This window comes from Schistosoma mansoni, chromosome 2 (assembly GCF_000237925.1).
Source record: "Schistosoma mansoni strain Puerto Rico chromosome 2, complete genome".
NCBI classification, from domain to species: Eukaryota; Metazoa; Platyhelminthes; class Trematoda; order Strigeidida; family Schistosomatidae; genus Schistosoma; species Schistosoma mansoni.
The window spans coordinates 28,633,342-28,657,274 of NC_031496.1; the positions used below are offsets into that span (position 1 = coordinate 28,633,342).

A 23,933-nucleotide genomic window follows, 5' to 3' on the forward strand; every position below is an offset into this window, starting at 1 on the left:
CTCGTTTCGTCCTATTCTATGTTCGTCATATAGATGTATCCATGTCATATTCTTGATGTTCTCCCTGAGATTCGAACCCAGGGCTTTTTGCTTTAAATCATGACATGTTATTCATTGAGCTCCTGAGCCCAGATAGCCGTTAGCAAGTTAACCCCAAACTATCGTTTTAAACTAATAACGAACACATACTATTTATTGGTTATTGCATACTCGTCTGCTTATTCACGTTCTTTCATCATCCTTATTGTTGTAATTTGTTAGTGTTGAATTGTCTTGGAAAGGTAAGGAGGCGGAGATATTAATATCAGTATATTTTCTGTTTTTTTCTTGTTATTTCTTATTGCAGGAGTTGATGTCTAAAGCTACTCGACGTCAATATGAACTTAAATATGCTTTATTAGAAGCTCGTCTACGTGAACAATTAGATAATACTAATAAAATTTTAAATGATGAAGAATTTCGAATGACATCTGGTGAACATTTGGCTAGTATATTGTCTGATCATGAGGTAATTCAGTCTTTGATCTTTGAAGTTTTTTTCTACAAACTAACCTATAAATCAAAAAGTGTAGTGGAGCTAGTTGAGATTTCAATATATATTCTTAAATAATTTGCCAATTCATTGGGTATTTTTTCAAGGACAAAAATGAATAACCTATTCACAGTGGTTAAAATAGTTATAAGACAATTTATGGCTAGACTATAATTTATGGACTAACCAATCAGATATACGATAACAGGACTTGAATTTTGGCGCGAAACTTATTCATTCATTTAGCTAAATAGTGTTTTGGCATTTTAGTTTACGTCAGTCCGTGATGAAAACTAAATTTAATTCCTAATCCTAACCATCCATCGTAAATCATAATCCTACTTTCCCACACTGGTTTATAACCGTCGTTTAGTTCTGGTTAGTTGGTGTACACTCTCAAGGTCACTTCAGCGTCGCTCAAAGGTCGTCCATAAATTGTAGTCTCACCCAATTTACATTAGATATTGACAATTTTCCCATAGGTCAACTGTAATTACTATAAAACCCACTGACAAATTTAAATACTTTCATTTTGGAGAAAGTAATCTTTGCAATTCCAAATGTCCAATTTATCATTTACATAATATAAGACTTACCACGTTTGATATAAATACAATAAGCGAAAATTAGAACCATTGTAGTTTAGATAACAATGTTGTCATTATCATTAATATTATTATTAACGATGACAGTAAAAGACAAATATCATTGAAGGACAGAAATCATAATTATTACAATTCATCTGTACCCCAGTAATCAGCTTCATCCAATGTTTTCTTTCTTCTCACGTAAATTTAAGATTACCACACGAACCTTCATCATGAAATCTACATTTCATGGTACAACTCACATTAACAATAATCATTGATTTCATGAACTGATACCATTTTTTGATATAGAGCTAGTCTTCAACTTCTTTCAATCTGCTTCCATACTAACTAGCATTGCTTTGGACGATGTAGGCATGAGTAGTGTTTGAGTATCACATAGTAGTTAATAGCCTCATTGAATGATTTGCCATCATCACATAAAATGCTGCAGCTAATCTCAGCGTTATTCACTGTTCAATTACATGAGTAATAGTTTGTATGTACACAGTCGAACGCATAATATCCTATTTTTTACTGTCGATTTCACAGATTCCTTATCGTCTGTCAATTCGAAACAATTAATTTGTCTTTAAATTGTCTCGTGCTAGTATTTGTTTTTTAATTATTCACTATTAAACATTGTGTATTTTTATTAATTTGAAATAACAATGAATAAAGAAGCCATTGTTGATTATTAAGTGATTTATTATTTTTTTAAAATCAATACGAAACTAGTTGAATTCATGAGTAAATTTAAGCTAGACCACAATGGAAAACATGGAAACATTGGACGGCCGTCGCGTCTTAGTATGGGACCCATCAGCGTCCGGCATCCAACGGTGTTAATGTCTAACTCCAACCAATGCACGATATTGCGCGACCGTCCACCATTGTCTTCAGTGAGTAACTGCCGGCTCAGTGGTCTAGAGGTTAAGTGTTCGCGTGCAGGATCGTAGATGTGCACTGCTGAGGATTCCCATACTAGGATAAAAAGGCCGTTTAGTGGTTCCATGTTTTCCATGGTGGTTTTACTTAAGTCGATTCATGCATTCAGCTATTAAATTACTACAATCTCCACAAACCCCCCATTCTGATAATAATACAAAAATATTTTATTTACAGTCTTCATTTAAAAATGCAGAGTTTTATAATATTTGTGAAGATATACTGCGTGAAATGCGTGAATTAGATGAACAAATGTCTTGTTTATTTCAAAATGATACAAATTATTATAATAAACGTACAACACAACTACAACAAGAATATAATTTATTAACTGAACGTGTTGGCAAAATGGCTGTCAGATTACGTAATCTACCGGAACAATGGGCTGATTTTGATGATAAGTAAGTTTTGATAAAGTTTCATTCTTTAGGCTGAAATATTATTTTAAATTTATTAAGTCAATATTGTGGTGTGTGCTATTGATGTCCACAGATATAAGTAGTATGTATCACCAATCAAAAGTGAAATGTCTGACGGCAGAAGGTTAAGAAGATCGAAGAGAAGAGAAAGAGAACAGAGAAACGAAGGAACAATCAAATCTGAGACAATTGATTGGAATTTTGCAAATGAAGTATTTACTGTACAGTTCTCATATTTTTTTAAGAAATTCTATAATTTTGTGTTCAAATGCACTTCATTGTCCCCTTTTGTCTTCTCGTTCACTACAATACTATTGGTGGATGTTGAAATAGTAATAATATTCGTTTCTTATTCAACATTGCTAAAAAAGAAACAAAAACAAATGACCCCCCACGCCCGAAGGTATGATAGGAAGTGGTATGAGCTTAAATTTCAAAATGGTTTGACTCTTGTTGATCAATAAAATAGATTTTGATTCAGATTTGCTAATTAGTCTAATTATTTCCTATTGATGTTGTTTAACAGGTTAGTGTCAATCGTTTAACTGTTTCCCGACTTACATTTCAAGTTGGCTAAAATGGTATTTTTGAAGAGTTATGTTCCTGAATAAAATTATCACCATAGGTTTCTTTTCATCAGGTAAACCAAACACTTATTAAAAACTAGAGAGTAATAGACAAATATTTCGTAACAGTACGAGATTTCTTAGTCGTATACACTTACATTCTGCCAGCGATCGAATACAAACTTTACTGCGAGTACTTTATCTTCAGATCAGTTAGCTGACATCGAATGATCAGTTTTGAGTATTGTGCAATTATTAAACATCATCATAAATGACAATTGTCTCATCTCCAACGTAGTCGGACTCCACTAGTCAAAATTCCTCACTAGAGTTAGAAAAAATCGTCTCCTGAAAATCAGTCACTCAACAAAAACTGATTATCTATTAGGATCGAAGATAATTTACATCATGGATTAACTTTGAACAAACAACCATTGAAAACAGGTCGAACAATGAACCAGTCCTTTTTTGACTTGCTTAAAGGTGCTAACATTGAATGTTACTATTCTTCAGAATTTTTGACGGACATTAGAATAGTGTTATTATGTAACGTGATGTTGTAATCGATAACCACAGTGTCTCCATTCTCTGTTGATCTTTTTTAAAGGTCCCGGGAATCGATGAGGATCATTTGTTTGAAATTAAGGTTTCCTAATTCTTCCAAGTTTCCTATTCCCTATCTACCAACCTACTTCATTTGTCAGACATTCATTTTCATCCTCTTACTTTAGTAGGGAAAAAGATATTGCCACTTTGCAAAAAACTAACCAGTAGTAGAAGTTCCTTTGAAGACAGCATTTGTCTTATATCTACTGACGTATCCTACATATCTGTCTTGTCAGATTGGTTGTAAATCAATGAATGTCTTTTATGATCATGGATGAATGTGATTATCAAATGTACCTTCTAAAATTCATAATTTATTCAAAAAAAATATTTTTCAACTTGTATTCTTTCAACCATTTTTTCGTTTTGTTTACACAATTAGATTAAATCATTTATTAGATTGGACAAATGAAGTTGAAAAATTATTTAATCATTTACAAAGTGATCCATCTAATACAAAGAATAATGATGAAAAAACTGCCATTGAATTAGCCTCACGTTATCGTGCCATGCTATCGAGATTTGAAGAAATGACTGGCATGGTGAATGAACAAAATGCATTAGCTGATAAATTAAATTTAATGTTAGTTGATTTATCATTAGATGGTGGTGTATCAGCTGGAGAGTTAGCAGCAAAACGAGCTGCATTAACTGCTGCATTAGGAGCATTGAAAGATTTAGGCAGTGAAATGGATTCTGTACTAACTCGAGGTGAGTATACATGGATTTGTTTATGTATGTATGTGTATGTACGCGTTTGTATGTAGTTATTGAAAATATTTCACTAACATTTAATGAATACCGTACAGCTCGACTGCTTTTTAACCGATGCAATAATAGTTTTTATTATAAAGTAGTCAGATAATATTCTCCTAATCTAACTCCTAACTCTAAATCTCATCCTTAATTTTCTTAAGTTTCTAAATAACAGGATGACTAAACTTCATTGGATTAAAGCTGATGTTAGTTGGTGATGAAAACTCTGTAAAGGTTATAAGCTTAACTCATAACACTGACCCATCCGATATTGTATATGTATACTTAAAGTTTTTGTTTCACTACGATGAATAATTAGGATGCCAGCGGTAATTAGTCATAACAAACTATTCTTCACTGTAATTCTTCTGCTTCTCATTATTATTTGTTTTATAATTAAACACTTTCCTGATTGGTTGTTAAGTACTCAGTGTAATATACTTTTACATAAAGATATTTTATTCTTTGTGTCAATTTCGGTTGGAGAGACATCCTAAATCCTTTACCAACTAGCTAAACAGAGTAAACAAACTAACTTTATTTTATGAAACTTTATTACTTGAAATGCAAGACAGTGACGTATACCACTCGTACTTATCTAGATTACCGGACTTACAGGGAGGGAGGGGTTCATGGATAGTTTTAACCTTAGGTAGAGGAATATTTCGCTTACAACAGTAGAATAATATTTGCGTTTCTCACCTACCACATGGCGTTAGAACAGCATGCGACTTATTTGACCATAAAATATCATATGGTCTGTCTGAGAATGCTTGGTGTTACGATACTTACTAGGCCATAAGTTCAAGTTAATAGATTTAATCAGTTGTGGAAAAGGACTGTTAAGTTTTTATTTATTTGGCCTTGAATTTCTAGTAATCTGCCAATATGTCAACAAAATAATTCTGAGGTTTTCAAAAAAGCCCTAGGAAATTCTAATTTTTCAATAATCATTCGGATTTTACGTAATAACTGAGGTTATTGGTTAGATGAAAGTTCAAGTCAAACGACTGAAAATTCATTGAATTACTGCAGATTCATTCAGATACTTTATGATTACGGATCATGAGTTTCAAGATTACTTCATATGCTTTATACGTTTGTCTTTTACAGTTTTTTTTAGCTTTTTAGCTTTATAATATCGTAGACATTATCATTACTTCTACTTCTTTACTATCCAACGTGTTGATTCTATTGCACTTTATTGATATGGTATGGTAATGTTGGCCAATGCTTATATGTACTCAGGTTTTATGTTACCTATAACTGATTGACTGACTGCATATACGAATTAGGAGTAAACACTTTACAATCATCCCTACAATTAATTGTTTGAATCTTATTCATAAATATGTACGTTTATTCACTGACTGTTAGGATGGCAATCAGGTTGATATCTTAAAATGACATTTTGCCAATCAATTAAGATTTGGTTGGACTAATTATGCATCACATATTCCTATTTAATGTCTTACGTCAACTCGGCGCTCAAATACTGTAAAACTATTCGCTCTGATTTAGACGAGAGTTCTTACATATTCAAATTGTTTGCTATTGGACCAAGTGGTTTGTAAAGATCTAATTACTTTGAAAAGATAGATCTTATCTCTGAATAATGCCAGATCACCAAGAGACCTGAATTTTCCAGGTTTCCATGTCGAATGGACCCATGGGCGCTTAATTCTGAAGAGCCTTAAACTATAATGAAACAATTGTCCAGTTTTTATTGGGTTCTCTAACTAACGTCACCAAATGATGTAAATCTTGTTCTTGTAGTCCTACTTTCTTATTGTAAATTACTTTACTTTTTACTCCAAATATAACTAAATTATGAGCATATTATATCAGAACAATACATATGTAATCACATTCAAAATCAATAAATTGAGACACCTATTCGTCTCAGTTATAGAGAGAATGTCATGAATTAATCATTACTTCTATAGTGAATCGTTCGATTAATCGAACATTACACCCATAAAATAATCATTGTATTTGATCCATTGATAACTATTTTGAAAGTTACTTATTTGTCTGTTTTTTGTAACCCAATCAATCAGGTAATGTTGTATATGTGTTTATATCACTGGGCAATAATTATATTTTCTCTATATTGAATATTAAATCAAATCTCTTTAATAGCTAATGATTTTTTGAATGTTTACTTACTTTTAAATCCATCGAAGCGTTTAAATCACACAATTGAGTTCGCAAAACAGAGATTTGTCTAAAAAGGCGGGTTCTTTATTGAATAATGTACTTAAATTATTTACAAACCTCAACTTATGAAGTATTTGTGGCATTTACCACGTTTATAAGTCTTAAATGAAAAGGGTTTCCTGCAATAATAACACAAAGAGTAAACACAACATACGATAGTGCGAACGATATCTAATAGCTGTATCTAATCTTGATAAGAGTTTCTCAATAGGCAAAAACGAAACCAAGAACAAACAATGTTGAATCCGTCGCATTTAAACAAGGATTAAACGACTATGGAAGATTGCGAATAATTGCTGCAAGGATTGAGAGAAAGTGATTATAATGAAAAATACAAGAAATGTTATAAGTATGTGTAAATATTTTGGAATAATACATGATACACTTGCGCTACAGCACACGCATAGAAATTGCTAGGAATACAACTGAATATTAATCAGTACTATAAAATAATACTCAAAAGAGTCGAAGCGAAGTGATTAAGGACAGAGAAAGTAAAGTAGACTTAACACTTACTAAAAATAAAAACCTGTTCTACTCTTTTTATACCAATAAACTAACTTATCAGTCGATCTTCTATATATTAATCTCTTTTTTTAATTAGCCCCATTAATAGCTGAAACATTGGAATTTCGTGCTAATGCAGTAACAGAACGTAAAAAAGCAATTGTTGTTCGTGAAGCATTTGAACAAGCTGTACAAGAAGATGCAGAAATGTTACCAAATGATTTAGAATCAATTAAACGTATATTAGCTGAACGTGAAGCTATGGTAGCTCGATTAGCTGAAGAAAGAGATGCTAGTTTATTAGCTATGATTCAACATGGATTAAGTGTTAAAACTGATGAAATGTTAGATTGGATTGAACCATCTAAAAATGAATTAAAAGCTACTTGGGCTGAAGTAGATAAAGTTGCTGAAACTGGTTTAAAATCTTTACGTCAAACTGCTGAAGCATTTGAAGCATTTGAAGAGCATAAACAACGTATTACAAATTTATTAACTGGTACAAAACATTTAATTAATGGTCATGCAAGTGCGTCTACTACAGCCGCTTTTACTATGGCATTACTTGGTAAAGATGGTACAATTGATATTGATAATGTTACTAATACACTACATATTGATAATGAAACCAAATTATGGGCTGATTCTTCATTAGCATCTGGTATTGCTGGTGTTATTGTAGCAAGTGTTGAAGAAGCGACTAAAGCTGGTCAAGAAGCTGTACGTGTTCAAACAGATGCAATTCTAGCACAATTAGATGCATTAAACAATGCAGAATCCGATTTAAAAGCATTAATCAATGCTGCACAAACTATGAAAATGCGATCCACACCAGAACGTGCTTCAGAATTAGATGCAACAATTAAACAATTAGAAAATCAACTTATTACAGCTAAACAAGAATTAAATGCTAAATTAGCTAATTTACGTGCAGCTAATGGTAAATGGGAAGTATTTTATACAAGTACACGTGAAGTTGACAAATTACTTAATAATGCAGAATTAAATTTATCCAATATAACTAGTGTACAACCATTAGCTAAAGGTAATTTAAATGTTACTGAATTAGGTTCTGCTGAATCATCAGCTAAAGCTGCTGCCGCTGAATTAGCATTATGGTATGCATCAGTAAATAATTATTTAAAAGATTTACAATTATCTGAACAACGTCTATTATCATTAAATGTTATATTTAAAGAATTAACACATTTTTCACCATTAGATACTACTGAAATAAATACTGATAGTAATGACAATAATTTACCTGAATCAATCATAATTAGTTCAGAAATATCTAAAGCACAAAATAAAATTCTTAGTTTATATCGAAGACAAAAAGCATTACAAATTGCATTTAATCAACATTCACAATCATTAAATAAATTAAAAGATTATTTAACACAATATCTTAATCTTGTACCTAATATTGATAAATATTTAATAGAAATTGAAAATACTACTAAAATATTATCATCAACCAATTCATTTATTAATTCATTAAATGATTTAATTAATTTACGTAATACACATAATGCACGTCAAATGATACATAATGCAAAATATACAGAAGATCGTAATCAATTATTATGGTTAGCTAGTAATTTAACTAGTTGGTCACATTTAAAAGTATGTTTATTTATTTTTAGTATTTATTCATTGTTTAATATTTTATTATTAGTATAGGAATGCGGAGATTGTTGAGTTTAGATTGCTATTATGAATCGTTAAATGTTAGACCACCATTGAAAACTTGGAGGCACTGGGTGGCCGTTTCGTCATAGTATGGGACTTCTCGGAAGTATGCATCTACTATCCCGCATGTGGAAATCGAATATAGGATCTTCGGTTTCGAAACGATCGTCTAGTGCTTCCAAGTTTTCAATGGTGATCTAACACTGATCCATTCAGGATATCAATTCAAACTCAATATTTTATAGTTTATTTTAAATAGTCTATGTGGTTCAGTTTTTTTTAAAATTCAAATGTAATTTGCAGGGTTGTTTCATTGTTTTTGTTTTGAATGAATGAATACAACTAATCATTATAACTGTACATTATCATACATATTTGTTTGTTAACAATAAGCACTAAATTTTAAGTCATTGTTATAACTTATGGCCGAGTGGATGGCCTGTTAGTGTATGACGTGATAAGACCGCCGATCAGAGAGCAGCGAATTATCAATTGGAACAATGACACACGAAAACCGTACGAGCAGTCTGAGTACGTATCGGTCATGCTTCTGCCTAGCCCAGCCAGTTAAGTCCAAAACACCAGTAACAGCCTCTGCTGTATGAATCCTTATATTACAAACATACTGAGTTTATATACCAAACAGACCGACCACATCGTACCAATAAAATAGCAAATAACATTTGTACAAGATTTAGCCAAATATGGCTGTGAATAGGGGGAGTAGTAATTAATAGACTGGGTATAACTCAGGAATGGTAAATCGTACAATGATAGTCCAAGGGTCAAAATAAAGCTCACAATGAAAGGAAACATGAATATGAATAGTTTAATTATTTAGGAAATATAAGATAAAATTATGTGCATAATATTGGTCCATAAATGGATCCCAAAGTAACCATTCATTATTGTTATCGGGATATAACACAATTTTAGTCCAATTTATAGATTTCGTTCAATAATACAGTTCTGATTAGTTTCATATTTACTATTCCCGGAAAAAGATCATTGTTATATGGTGAAACAGTGACTGATTAGATGATTTTACGGTGAATTGTTGAGAAGTAATAGAATGATCAGTCACTGATGAATCAGATACCATACCAGACAGGTCGCCTTATCCAACGGACTTTCGTGTCCGGCCGTAAGGTCTCAACAAGTACGGAGCGAACACGAAAACTACTTACAAAAAGGTCGGGTGTGACCGATCTCAAGCAGTTGTCCGTTAGGCACTGCGGTCACGCTCTCAGGTCACTAAGATCACCTCTAACCTAATTTCATTTTCAGGTACTTCTAGAAGAACCTTTCCACGGTTTAGGCAAACGGAAAGCGATAACCTCCCTCATACCTTTAACAACACTCAAGACCACTATTTTCATAATCAATCTCCCTCCTCAATTCCTATTATTCCTCCTTCCTCGACTTTCAACTCTAAGCTTCCTCCTCAAGTGTCACACTGGCTAACAATTCTAGTGCGCAAAACACTGTCCCAAGTTTACTGAAACCTCGCTTCCAGCTACACATTGGAGCCTTCAACTTACATACCCTATGTCAAATCGGCCAGCAGGCCTCTTTGGCTAAGACCCTAGAATCTCGTACCATTGATGTATACTGTGTCTTCTAAACACATACAGGATCGTAGTGTGGTCATTCACCTGACCTCACCTCGCCAAAACGGAGAGCCGACAAGATACACCCTCCGTGTATCTGGCGACCCGATGGCTGGTCCTCGTGGACTTGCAGGTGTAGGCATAGCACTTAGTACGAGGGTAGAACAAGCACTATTAGAGTGGGTCCCCGTTAACAGTCGCCTGTGTGCTGTCCGGCTAAATGGCTCTGTAAGAACTCGGAAGGATAGGGACACACGTCGTGGCCTTTTCGTCGTTTCAGCCTACGCTCCCACTGACTGCAGCCATTATGAAGTGAAAGATGACTTTCACAGAAAGCTATCTGAACTTCTTCAAAAAGCTAAGCGCTGAGACATAGTAGTCGTAGCAGGTGACTTTAATGCCCTGGTAAGTACTTAAACCAAAGAGAAGACATTTAGGTGGGTGTTTTAGTATTGCGGCTCAGCGAATAGATAATGGTGATCGTCTGTTGCAACTGTGTTCAGACAATCGTTTATTTTTAGCAAACACTAATTTTAAGCATAAGGAGAGACATCGTCTAACATGGCGACCACCTGCAACAAACCAACGATGGACTGAAATAGACCATATTGCCATCAGTCATCGTTGGAGAGGCTCGACAGAAGACTATCTCTCGTTCTGGAGTACATGCTTAGACTCTGATCACGCTCCAACACGAGCATGCATTTGCTTGTGCCTCATTGAACTCAGAAAAACCACGCTAAGAAGACCCATTAGAATTGAACTGAGGGACGAGAAAGCCAAAAGTGGATTCCAGGAACAACTGAGATCACATTTAGGCAGTTCTGTAAACGAGGCTAACCCAGATGTTGTTTGTGAATATATACGAGCATCTGTGGAAACAGCAGTGACATTTATTAGTGATTTGAACCAAAGAGTCACGAAAAACCAATAGATTTCTACTAAGACTGTTGCACTGACAGTTTCTCTTAATCTCATCCCATTAGTCTCTGAACACGATGAAGAGCGAAAACAAGTCAGATCTAGGTTAACCAAAAGTCTGGTGGTGGGCAGTGGTGGCCAACATAATCAAAAGAGATTGAGAAATCAGAAGTTGTAGGTAACAAAAGACAACTTTTCAGACTAAGAGAAACCGGAATTAAGAAGTCAAGTGTAAGTGAGACGATCCCGGAAAAAGATGACACCCTTATCTGTTCTCAGTGCAGACGTTAAGAACGATGGATAGAACAATATTGAGCAGTTCAGCTGGCCTTCAGCTACTCTACAGTTACCCACCATTCTCGAACAGTGTGATAGGAACATTGATATAGGCCACCTTGACTCGAAATGAATTTCAAAAAGCTATAGCTAGTCTGAAATGAGAAAGAGCAACTGGTCCAGATGGATTGTCTTCAGAGGTCTTTCAAGATCTTGGTCCAAATATGGGAACTGAATGTCATCCCATCTGACTGGTCTCAATCACTGACTGTCCCAATATATAAGAAAGGATAAAAACCATCCTGTGATAACCATAGAGGGATTGATTTGACTATTATGGCATCTAAAGTACTAGCTTCAATAATTATCGGGTGCCTAACTAAGACTCGCGAACTGCAAACACGAGAAAATCAGGCTGGCTTCAGACCTGGTTGTGGCTGTATCGAACACATATTCACTATTCGTCAGGTTTTAGAATACAGGCATGTTTATCGGCGTCCGACAATGATAGTTTTTCTTGACTTGAAAGCAGCATTTGACTCTGTAGACCGAGAGGTTCTATGGCAGTGTCTGTCATTGAAAGGTGTACCTGAGAAGTACATAAACCTTGTGAAGGCTCTTTACTCGAACACTACCAGTCGAATGAGAGCTTATGGTGAACTATCATCTGATTTTACAACCTCAAATGGTGTCCAACAAGGCTGTCCACTATCTCCATTTTTGTTTAACTTCATCATAGACCTACTACTGGAAATAATACTCTCGTTGACTGAATTTTCAGGAATTGATCTTCTACCAGGAGGTCCATTTATCAACTTGGAATACGCAGATGACATAGTCCTGTTTGGTGAAGACGCTGACAAAATGCAGAATCTTCTGTTAGAACTGAGTAATAATGCAAGGATGTTTGGGATGCGTTTCTCCCCATCCAAATGTAAATTGTCACTCCAGGACTGGCCTGCGTCAACACCTGAACTAAGGATAGGGAGTGAAGTAGACGGACGCGTCGACAACTTCACTTATCTTGGAAGTCTGATCAGCCCTAATGGGTTGGTGTCTGACGAAATCTCAGCACGGATTCAAAAGGCTCGTTTGGCTTTCGCCAACTTACGTCACCTATGACGAAGGCGAGATATCTACCTATCAATTAAGGGACGAGTATACTGCGCAGCAGTTCGCTCAGTTCTACTTTACCGCTGTGAAACATGACCATTAAGAGTAGAAGATACTCGTAAGTTACTAGTATTTGACCACAGATGCCTTAGAAATATTGCTCGCATCTTCTGGTATCACCGGGTAAGTAATAGTGAGGTTAGACACAGGGTATTAGGGAATGATGGTAAATCAGTTGATGAGGTCATGAATCTTCGTCGACTGAGATGGTTGGGCCTCGTGTTATGTATGCCTGAACACCGATTACCACGACGCGCTATGCTGACTAGTATTGGGGATGGTTGGAAGAGAGTTAGGGGCGGCCAAACCAAAACATAGCATCAGTGCTTGAAGTCACTAGCTTCTAGTCTGAGCCATGTTGGTAGATGCAGACTACTTGGTTAGGGTCCGCGTGACCAATGGTTGGAGACTCTAGGTGACATGGCTAAGAATCGATCACAATGGTGCAGGCGTATGCACTCTTTACCTTCCTTAAACCTTGAGATTAAAACTACTTCATATCTATCCTTTCTGTATTATATCCTTATACACAACCTTTCTTTTCTATATTACCACTACTAAATTAACTTTTTTAAATTCGATGTTCATCTTGTTGTGCTAATGAGGTGTGGCAACTTGGACAGATGCGTATTTGTGCCTGGTCGTACGTTGTGGCTGACTGACTGACTTAAACATTTAACACAAAGCGAACTGTTGCTCAATGTGCACCTTTATGGAATAATGATCAATTTCCAAGGTTGTAACGCTACAGCAGGAGGAATATATAGGGCAAATGGAATATGATTAGCACGGGAACCCAAAATACGCGTTTTGTCCCGTTTATGACTCCTCATATAGATGTTGCATTTCAGAGTTGATGTCCGCTTTGGAATTCGAATATTGTACCTTTCACTTTAAATTCTGGTTAAAATATCAAGAACAGGATGTTTTTCACTTAAAGTAATGGGAACAGTTTTAATCATATTTTTTGCACACAGTATCATTGTTTGTCTCTGAAATATAATATTCTGTCCATTGAAAGTGTATCATTAAATCTTTGTAAGCTACTAACCTCATCCTTTCTACTTGTCGTTTTTCCTATTTTTTATAATTCTCATATTTCTAGGAAGCTAATGAAGCGTTACAATCTCGTTGGGAAAGTGTTAACTATTGGTTTATTGAAGAATCTCAATATTTAGATGATTTACACAATATGTGGACAGAATGGAATGAAGAAGCTGATCAGTTTACATTACAAATAACTAATATAGAAAAAGATGTAGAACAAGAATTAAATAATATCATCAATGATATAACTAATCAAAACTCTAAAGAGTCATCTGATCCAATTAATAATAATAATAATAATACCAGTGACTTAGATTCCAAAGTAAATAAAGCTAGTGCATATCAAGATCGTTTGTTTGATGCTGAGTCTTATTTGAAAGCGTTTAGTTTTAAAACAGAAAAATTGTTAAAACGAATTTTTGCACAAACTCAAATACACTGTCGAACTTTATTACCAGTAGATACAGGGAAAATAACAAAATCTACTGATCAATTGTCATCATCATTAACAGAATCCACACTCAATAACACTAATATCAGTTCACAATTCACTAATATCGCTATCAGTCCACATAGTATAGCAATTAAATATCGAGAATTAGAAGAACATTTAAAATGTGTACGAATACAGTGTGAAAAATTAAATAATGAATTAGAAAATCAATTAGATGCACGTGATCGTTTATTTCGTGATACAGATAGACTATTACAATGGATTATGTCAGCGGAGAAACGTATGACAAAGCTAACACGAATTTGGGTAGCAGCAAGGCCACCAATTACAACGAATAAATCTTACGGTGTATTACATAAACCATCGTCAATTATGAAACAACGAAGTGGTATGTAGTTGTAATAGAAATGATAGTTGTATCTTGCTTCATTGATTCATAGTTTCTTTTATTAAATGACTTTACTTCTGCTTAATAATATTATCAAGGGTTTTCTATTCTAAAGTATCATTCATCGTAAGTTGGATTTGAAGTTATAGTTAAGGTTGTGTCGTTTAAATTGTTTTGTAACATTATTCATATTCACAGGCTGACTTTAGATTGGAAGCGAATTCAAGACTTTCGGATCATTCAACAATGAACGTTCAACCTTTCATATCATTGAGTTGCCATACAATGATTCACATTTCTAACCTTAGTCAGTCGGTAATATTTGCCAAACCATCGTCTATTTTTAACGGTAATAAATGTCTCATAGGTACTGTCGTTGGCATTGGCGTTTACCATAAATCTTAGATTCAGTGTCTAGCGGGATTGTAGATGTGAATTGCTGAGGCGTCTAATATTAAGACGAAACAGCTATCCAATGTTCTTTAGTTTTCAGTATTTGTTTGGCCAAATTCAGTCTATGATGTGAACTATAAATATATGATTAATCCCCATAGATATCCATTTTGAAATACGATTCGATCGTTGTGTGAAATGATATCGGTGTGCTCACAGGTAGCTTTTACCATGCTTTTTATTTAGCTTTATTGCATCAAACAGATAAATAGAACAGAAATAACGTGGAATATAACACGGTAATTATGTAGGTACCAGATTAAGTAGTCATATATCATTTATTTGTAACAAAAGAGAAATAGGAATACTGTGGTATGGTCTATTTATATCCTCATAAGTAGTATATGGTGATAGTCAGACATAGAATGTATTTGGGCAGAAGATCAAGAAGGAAAGAACTGAAATGAAGCGCAATTTTTAGGGAGATGCATAAACAATGAAATTAGAGAAGATGGATTGATATTTACAGAAGGAACAGTGAGGATTGAGACAATCGATTGTTATTTTGCAAATAACTGTTTACTGTATGGTTATCAGAATTCAGTGAGATAGTCTGTAATTTGTGCTTAAATACATTCGACTGTCCCCACCCGTGTTTTTTTTCACTACAATACTACTAATCTTAATAAAGTAGGATTACGAATATTAGTTGGCTAACAGAATTATTTCATTGTTTTCAGATGTATTTCTTATTTTGAATGATCAATTTAATTAAATTTGCGTGATAAAATCTAATATTAAGCTTTTGAAACCAAATGGATGAGAAGTCAAGGTTCTGATTGTCACGCTCGTTGACACTAGTCTTTTTCCTGACCAGTAGTACTGAGATTCTTACACTGATTTGTCACTAAAATGTAAGTCAGTGGTATCATCTCTAATTACGACACTGTTACGTCCTTGATCTGTCTACCCACTAATATATACAGAAGATAACTCGTCGTAATCCATATTAAGACCTTAATACGATAGGGTACTGGTTTAATCTTGAGGCTGGAATCGCGTGAGTTCTAAGTGAGACTAGCTGCCTTGAGTAGGGAGACGAAGACTATTCTATCACCTGAAAGGCCGATAAACGCACGAGAGAGAGAGAAAAGTTAACTGAATCACTACTCGATTTATTCCCGATTCAGATTAGTGTAAAAGATACATGAATAAATTGATGACTAACATGACCACAGCACACAAACAATTAGAAGATACAATTTTGTCCAAAACTAGACATTTGGGTAGAAAAAAAGAGTAACAAATGTTGCATTTAAATCACAATAACTTTGGAACAAAAAGTGGTATGGCAGTGAATCATACATCAAACGAAAGCTTATACCTTTGAATTAAATGAAATAACGTCCCTATTAATAGCTTCCGTGGTTTGTCACGGCTTCTTTGTTTCTCTGTTCACATCATATAAACTAGGTAACACAGGTTAAAATATATATAGAATAATCGTCCATTAATAGGTCCCGGAAGTTACCCGTACTCATGTTTTCGCTAGGACATAACATCGGTTGACATAATAACATCAACATTATAAACTAGATAATCATGAGGTAATTTATCAATCGATGAAGTATTTTCTATTGTTTACAATTTTCTTTTGTTAATTTGAATACATGTGAAGTATTATAGGCAGAGTGAGAAGTAGAATATTGTAAAGTGTATAAAGCATTAATATTTCTATTAACAACATTCTATTTTGTCTCGATTAATTTCGTCGTATTTTTTTAGATCAAATTGATTCTGATAAACAACAACTAATTGGTGTTGACTTATCAGAAGCATATGAACAATTAAAAACCTTACAAATTGAAGCTAGTGGTCCACGAATGATTGCTTTAAAAGAATTAGCTAATCAAATTGAAGGCGAAGATGTTGATTTAAATGATTTATACAATAAAATGGGCAGTCGTCCAGGGAGTAATCGACCTGGAAGTAATCATAGTAGACCTACTAGTGATCGGTCACGTAGTCGACGTTCTGTCTCATTTGATTTATTAGGTAAAGAAAATAGTTTTGATTCAACTACAAATGATGAAATTAATCGTCAATTACATGAACGTTTAATTCGACTTTTAAGTAAATTAAATCGTCTTATCAGTCATCTTGATCAACGTACAATACTTTGTCGTTTAACTATTGAATATGAATATTGTCGTCAAAATTGGATACAAGAGATTAATGCATTGAATTCACGTTTAAAAACATTTGAAAATAATTCAGTTGTTGTAGAATTAGACGTAGATAAGAAGAAAAAACAGCCATCGAATAAATCTATTGAAGATGATAGAAAACCATCTGTACAAGAAAATGAAGACTCTATAGGTCAACAACAAAAACAACATACTGAGGAAGAAATCAATAAGGATGAAGTCAGTATGGGAGAAAATGTCACGGAATCTACAAATTTAACTCATCATGATGATAATTCTATTCAGACTACCACTATTACTGCTACTACTGATACTAGTAGTAAAGAACGAATTACACCAATTGACATACTTCAATCTGCCGCAGATGACGCTGAACGTATATTATTTCGTAAACAAACAATACAATCTGGTATTGTCTATCAATCAGAATATAAAAATTTAAAAGATGAAATTGATAAATTAAAACAGCTAATAAATAATTGGCAAGTAACATTAGATTTTACACGACCAAATATCAGTGAAAATGAATTTGATGAAACATTGAATGATTCGAATTTAGTTGGACCAAAAGAACTCGATGTGGCTGTTGTTTCAGTTGGTCTTATGTTTGTTACCATTATTGATTCGAATTGGTCATTTAGTACTGGATTCAGTACTGCTGCTTCATCAATGACAACCACAACGAGTGCTTCAATCACCAGCACCACTACCACCTCCACAACAACTTCAGGTGGTACCACTATCACTTCAGATCAGTCGACAATATTACAATTAGAACCATTTAGTTTTTTTATAGATATTGCTAGATTGTCTTCTGAATGTGATAAATTACATGGAAAATTAAAATCTAATTTATTACATGTGATTGGTGTATGTGAAAATTGGCAACAATTAGTTGAAGCACGTGATAGATTATTAGAACAAGTTAAAGATTTACAATATCGTTCATCAGGAGCTTGTTATACAGTTAGTCAATTAGGTGATCCATCGAAAACTGATAAACCTATTGGTATACGTTTGACACGTTTAGGTAAACAGTTATTAAATTGGCAAGTTGAATTAAATTCGGCTGGCACTATCACAGACGATATGAACGCATTACAAACTGATGTTAATAATAATAATGATAATGATAATACTGATAAAACTAATTTACCAAGTGAAGCTGCCACTATAATTCAACGATTAAATGATCTTCGACGGGCTGGTGAACGAATTGTTGGATTGAATCCAGCCCGTGGTCCAAATGTTGATAGTTTATACAATACAACTGTACAATCTATACGTTTATGTGCAATTTATTTAGGTGAAATCGGTCGACATAGCATACTATTATTTGAAGCATTATCAAAACGTTCAGAGTGTTTACATCAATTGACAGAATTTCTTGATGAAGTTGAAAAACAAAGTGGTCTTATTCCAGCTAGTGAACATCAGTCAGTTTTTGGTGATGCAAATTCAACTGAACAAAATCAAATGACTATAGTTGATCAACAAATTAATAGTTCTGATAAAAATGTTAAACGACCAATACCTGAAGAAATTGCATCACAATTCACAATGTTTGAATGTATGGATCTATGTAGATTATTAAGTGTGGATAATGCCAAAGAAGTAGAACAACAGCTGAAACCATGTCAAATTTCATTAGATTCATTAATGAATAAACAAAATACATATTTTATACAATTAAATCAGTCATCTTCATTAGCGTTGCAAACATTTAATGAATTTCAAACAGAAATATGTAGATATAATAATAATAATAATAATAAAATGGCGGATACAGATGAAGAACATAAATTATCCGAGAAACAAATAAAATCAGATCCATTTCGTGATGTAATAATTAACCGTTGGCAACGATTACATTTTCGTTTAGAAACTGTTATACAGCAATTATATATTCGACGTAGTGCATTCATATATGTAGAAGATGGTTTCAAACAATTAGAACATTGGCTTGAAACAAATGAATTAACAATAGAAACATGTAGTTCACAACTGGCAGCAAATGCAGCGACTTCTGCTATCCTCTCGCCATTTAATTTGCATTCAATATTGCCAGCTGATGACCAATTAGAGTATACTGAAAATCCTCAATTAATTCTTGATACTTTTATTACAGAAGTTGTTTACTACTCAAATTTATTAAATAGTATAAATGATCGTATCGAAGCTGATTTAGGAGATCGTGTATTATTGAAAAAAACATTGGATAATTTAGAATGGCGTTTACATAAATTACAAAAATCTTCGGATCATTTATTACAACAATGGAATGAAGAATATGAAAGATGTGAACAGTTAAAAGTTGATCTACATCAATTTAATACACTTCTAGAATCAATTAATAAAGAGTTAACATGTTGTTTTGATCCGACTGTTTGTAATGTAGAAGATCTAAATAGTTTGACGATGATACAATATAGTCCCACTGATATACAAAGTATTAATATACAAGCAAATAATTATTTATTACAATTATGCAAAGCACAGTGTATTCGTCATCGTCTTGCACGATTACGTGATCGTTCATTATGGTTACATGATAGAGCTCATTTATTAGCCATTGGACCAAGTCGTTATCATCATCGTTCTATTCAACCATTGAAAATAACGCAAGAAGAAGCAAATTTATCCATCAATAATGAGAATAAATCTACTGAACTATTTACTGCATCTATTCTATTAGAAAGTGAATCAGTCTCTTTAAATCATCGTTTATTAGGTTTAATTGCAAGATCTACAAAATCTGTGCATATTTTACATTCAAAAATTAATCATATCTTTTTTGATGCTATACAAAATTTTCATAATTGGTTTGATGATTTACATTCAAGAATGAATGAAATTCATTCAGCTACACTTTCAACACATATGATAATAAAACCATATGATTCAAAGCAACTATCGACTGATACAAATCAGTCAGTGGGAATTTTATCCGTAGATGTATTGTCATCTAATTTGAATACAGTTCGTGCAACTGTAGATGTAAGTGGTTATATTTTACTTGTCATGTTCACTACTTGGTTTTCTGTTAGTAGTCAATTCGATTCGAAAATAATTATGAAGTGTTATGAATCATCGGGTTAGTGATGTCTTTAGAGTGTACGGTTAATCTGTCATTGTGAAGTAGCGAATGTCATGTTGTATATTCTTTAGCACTGGTCAAATTCTATCGATCAGTTCATAGTCTGACTTCTAGTCTAAATAAATTGACATTTCGGTTCACTACGCTGTTTGATCGATAATCTCAGTCCTACAGTGTTATTCGTGACACAAATAACACACCATCAATGTTTGTGAGTATGAAAGCAGGTGGAGCGTGTTTGAATTCAACGAAGAGCGCCATTCTCTTTAAGATTGGAAATAACTGCCGGAAAATGGAAAGCTTAAATCCTACCAGTCACTTAACGAATAATGATTACATGAAACTTGATTCTTCCCTATCATCTCTATTTGTACCGAGACTCATCCATCGTGCCATTTAGGCATGTCGTTTTCCAATGAAAACTACAATCGAATCTAAAGAATTAATTTTCCGTCGCTTCATCCACTCACTCTCTCGTCCTAACATTACACATGAAATAACTCACCTATATATATGGGTATATTTGCTAAACATTACGTTCGTGAATGTTCCTAATTCAAAAATATATGGCGAACTTGACAAGAAATTATTTTATCTTTCGATATTTAATATATCTAAACGGTAACCAACCGTCCAATATCCTTTTAACACCTATTCTTTGTATTTCTCCAAATGCTAAACACGAAAAAAGATCAATAGTTTTTGATAGAATAGATGTATTGTAGGTAGCAATAGGAATCCTGAATTCGCATTTCAGCCTAAACTAGATTCGTCAACTTGATATAACTGAATCCTAGCGTTGACGTTTATATTGAGAATTGAACCAAGTATCTCTCACTTGAAATACTACTTATTGAGTTCAGAAAGCCACTAACTTGTTTAAAGGCTATGACGTTTATACTATAAATTTGAGGTGCTTAAATTCTTCCGTTTTTGATAGTCGTGATTGAAGTCTGATCAATCCTTATTGGTATATGTGTATCCTGTGCAGATTACCCCGATTTAGCCAAGTCGCACGTTATTTATAGAAGAGTTATGACTAACAGAGGAAACCATTTTGTTTAAACATGTTAGAGACAACTGATGAGTTAATTACGGATATTTTAAGAGTTGGAATCACAAACTGATCTTAGCTAGACCACCATTAAAAACCTGAAAACACTGGAAGACCATTTCATCCTTGTATGGGACATCCTTCACCTACGGTGAGTAAAGGGTTGCGGAAGATCATTTGTTGATTGATTTTAAAAATTAACACCATCGGATGTCAGCTCAGTGGTCCAGAGGTCAAACGTTCTCGAGCGAGACCGAAAGTCCTGAGTTTGATTCTCGTTTACGGGGTTGTAGGAGCTCACTGCTGAGATCCCATACTAGGAGAGGACAATCATTCAGTGCTCCAAGATTCTCAATTGTGTTGATATCTACCTCCGATTCCCGAAGCAATGTGTTCTTGAGTCTTCCTCTTTCCTTTTCGCCATCAGGATTCCAAGTTAGGACTTGTCTCATGATGCCCTGACATGGAATCATGAAGGAAAAATAAAAAGAGAAAGACTCAAGAACACAATGAAAATGTTTGTTAAGTCCTAAAAGGATAATAAAAGTTTCTTCTGAACACATAGCCTAGACTTTCGATCTGGAACCCTACATAACTTCTACGATATGTCGGAAACGAAATGTAAAGCCGTTGAGGAACTTTGAAGTTGGTGTACGTTAGATCACATAGAATGATTCACATTTACCTACTACATTATCACTGTGGACCATGGATCCACATACTATCTTTGGTGTAACGTTTTCAAGCCACACGGGCAGGTGTCGTTTCATTTGGTAGTTAACTTAGTCATACGTTGGTTACAGCTTTTTCCACAGAAACAATTGAGTTGATAGGTACACATCGAGTAGATATAATTAGCTAACTAGTTCCTCGTTTCATTAGACATTACTAGTCGACTAGGAAATAACGAAGTAAGATTGACTTCTTAAATCGTCATTTTAATCACCCTCATTAATCTGTCATATATTATATCACTAGCTACATACCCATTGTATAGTACTTCTTGTTAGAGAGATTTCTTTCGAACAGTCAATATCTATAACTTCCTAATCCCTGTATACATACCCTTCATTGGAAAACTTTATTGATAATGTGCTTTTTTATGAATCAGTCATTTACAGTATGTATATCTCCACTCATACGGTGTAAGATAACTAATTCAAATCATTATTATTCATTTTATTTATGTATAGGATTTAACTAGGAAAGTTCAATGTGAATCTAAACTTGACATTTTAAAAGAATTAGCTAAAATAATACTACGTTCACACTATATAGACATTGAGCCTAGTTTATCTGACCATATAAAAGATGATGAGGTTGACGATGCTGACGCTCAAGTGAAGAATGAAAAACAGCCATCAGTTGATGGCATACAAACATCATTGCTAACAGCTGAATCTCTTTTACAGTCTGTCGAAGATAAAGTTGAACAATTTACTAAAGTAGTAGACACAACTGAAAATAATCCACCTTCATCATCGTCATTACCAATATCATTATTACTAACAAAACTCAATTCCTCTGATGTTTCTTCCATCTTTATGGAATCTGATAACTCAATAAGTCAATTGATTCGATTATGGGACAGTCAATTAACCAATATGTATAGTGAATTGAAACAGATCGAGTTGAAACTTGATACGGCACAAAATGTTGCTATACAATCGAAAGAATATGAAATTAAATTGTCCGAAAATATGATTATTTATGAAAAACAATTTAAACAAATTATTTTATGGCAACAATCAATTACTATTGAGTCGTGTAAAATTCGTCTTAACGAATTACAAGTAATGAACATTTTATATTATGGTATTATATTTAGTGTACTCAATAAATTTAGACTTAAAATTTTTTTGTAAGTGAAAAAAAGTAAGCGCTTAGAAACATCTGATGAGTAGGTTATATTTTTGTTGCTAAAATAGCAATAGAAGTCAAAACAGGCGTTTCATCCTATTTTGAAGTCGTCAGTTGCATATAAGAAGCCAAATACGAATTGCGTTGAAGGGATTTATTTCAAGCACTCGTTTTTCCAGACAGACATTCAAAATGAAAAGCCTAAAAGTGAAGTGAAAGAGGCAACTTGCTAACTCGTTTTGGTAACGCGTGATTCAATATTTATTTTAAGACAAAAAGAAGCTAAAAATATGTGATGAAATAAAGTAAACCATTCAGCTCAGAGAACAAAACTCAATCAAAATCATCCACCTGAGCTAAAATTCTTCTTTACCATCTCAAACGATACACACATATACTCGAATAATTGGAAAGGTCAAAATGTGACTTAAGAAGAATGAATAAATCGGTCTGTCCGTCAGCTAGAATAACTCATTCAGTTTTGACCTAGTACCAGACAATGCAATGTACTTATTGACCAATTTTTACTTCATAACACACCAGTGTTGTAAAGATTGTTGATTGATATCATGAATGGATCATTGTTGGACCAACATTGAAAATCTGAGAGCACTGAACAG

The 23,933-nt window shown here is 33.8% G+C and overlaps 2 protein-coding genes across 2 annotated transcripts in view; both read left to right on the plus strand.

The window, feature by feature from the left end:
* The window catches only part of Smp_143620 (hypothetical protein), a gene marked incomplete at both ends in the record, with an annotated part of 67,976 nt that extends 66,272 nt beyond the window's left edge, over positions 1–1,704 (plus strand). Inside the window, 2 exons of the mRNA XM_018796294.1 lie at positions 347–508; positions 1,672–1,704. Of these exons, the coding sequence (XP_018650521.1) occupies positions 347–508; positions 1,672–1,704 (195 nt within the window). The remainder of the gene's footprint in view (positions 1–346; positions 509–1,671) is intronic.
* A 594-nt stretch (positions 1,705–2,298) lies between these two features.
* The window catches only part of Smp_143610 (hypothetical protein), a gene marked incomplete at its 5' end in the record, with an annotated part of 69,102 nt that continues 47,467 nt past the window's right edge, over positions 2,299–23,933 (plus strand). The window contains 9 exons of the mRNA XM_018796295.1: positions 2,299–2,468; positions 4,041–4,200; positions 4,734–4,743; positions 7,239–8,387; positions 8,586–8,767; positions 13,919–14,127; positions 14,167–14,702; positions 16,881–20,299; positions 22,647–23,246. Of these exons, the coding sequence (XP_018650522.1) occupies positions 2,299–2,468; positions 4,041–4,200; positions 4,734–4,743; positions 7,239–8,387; positions 8,586–8,767; positions 13,919–14,127; positions 14,167–14,702; positions 16,881–20,299; positions 22,647–23,246 (6,435 nt within the window). The remainder of the gene's footprint in view (positions 2,469–4,040; positions 4,201–4,733; positions 4,744–7,238; positions 8,388–8,585; positions 8,768–13,918; positions 14,128–14,166; positions 14,703–16,880; positions 20,300–22,646; positions 23,247–23,933) is intronic.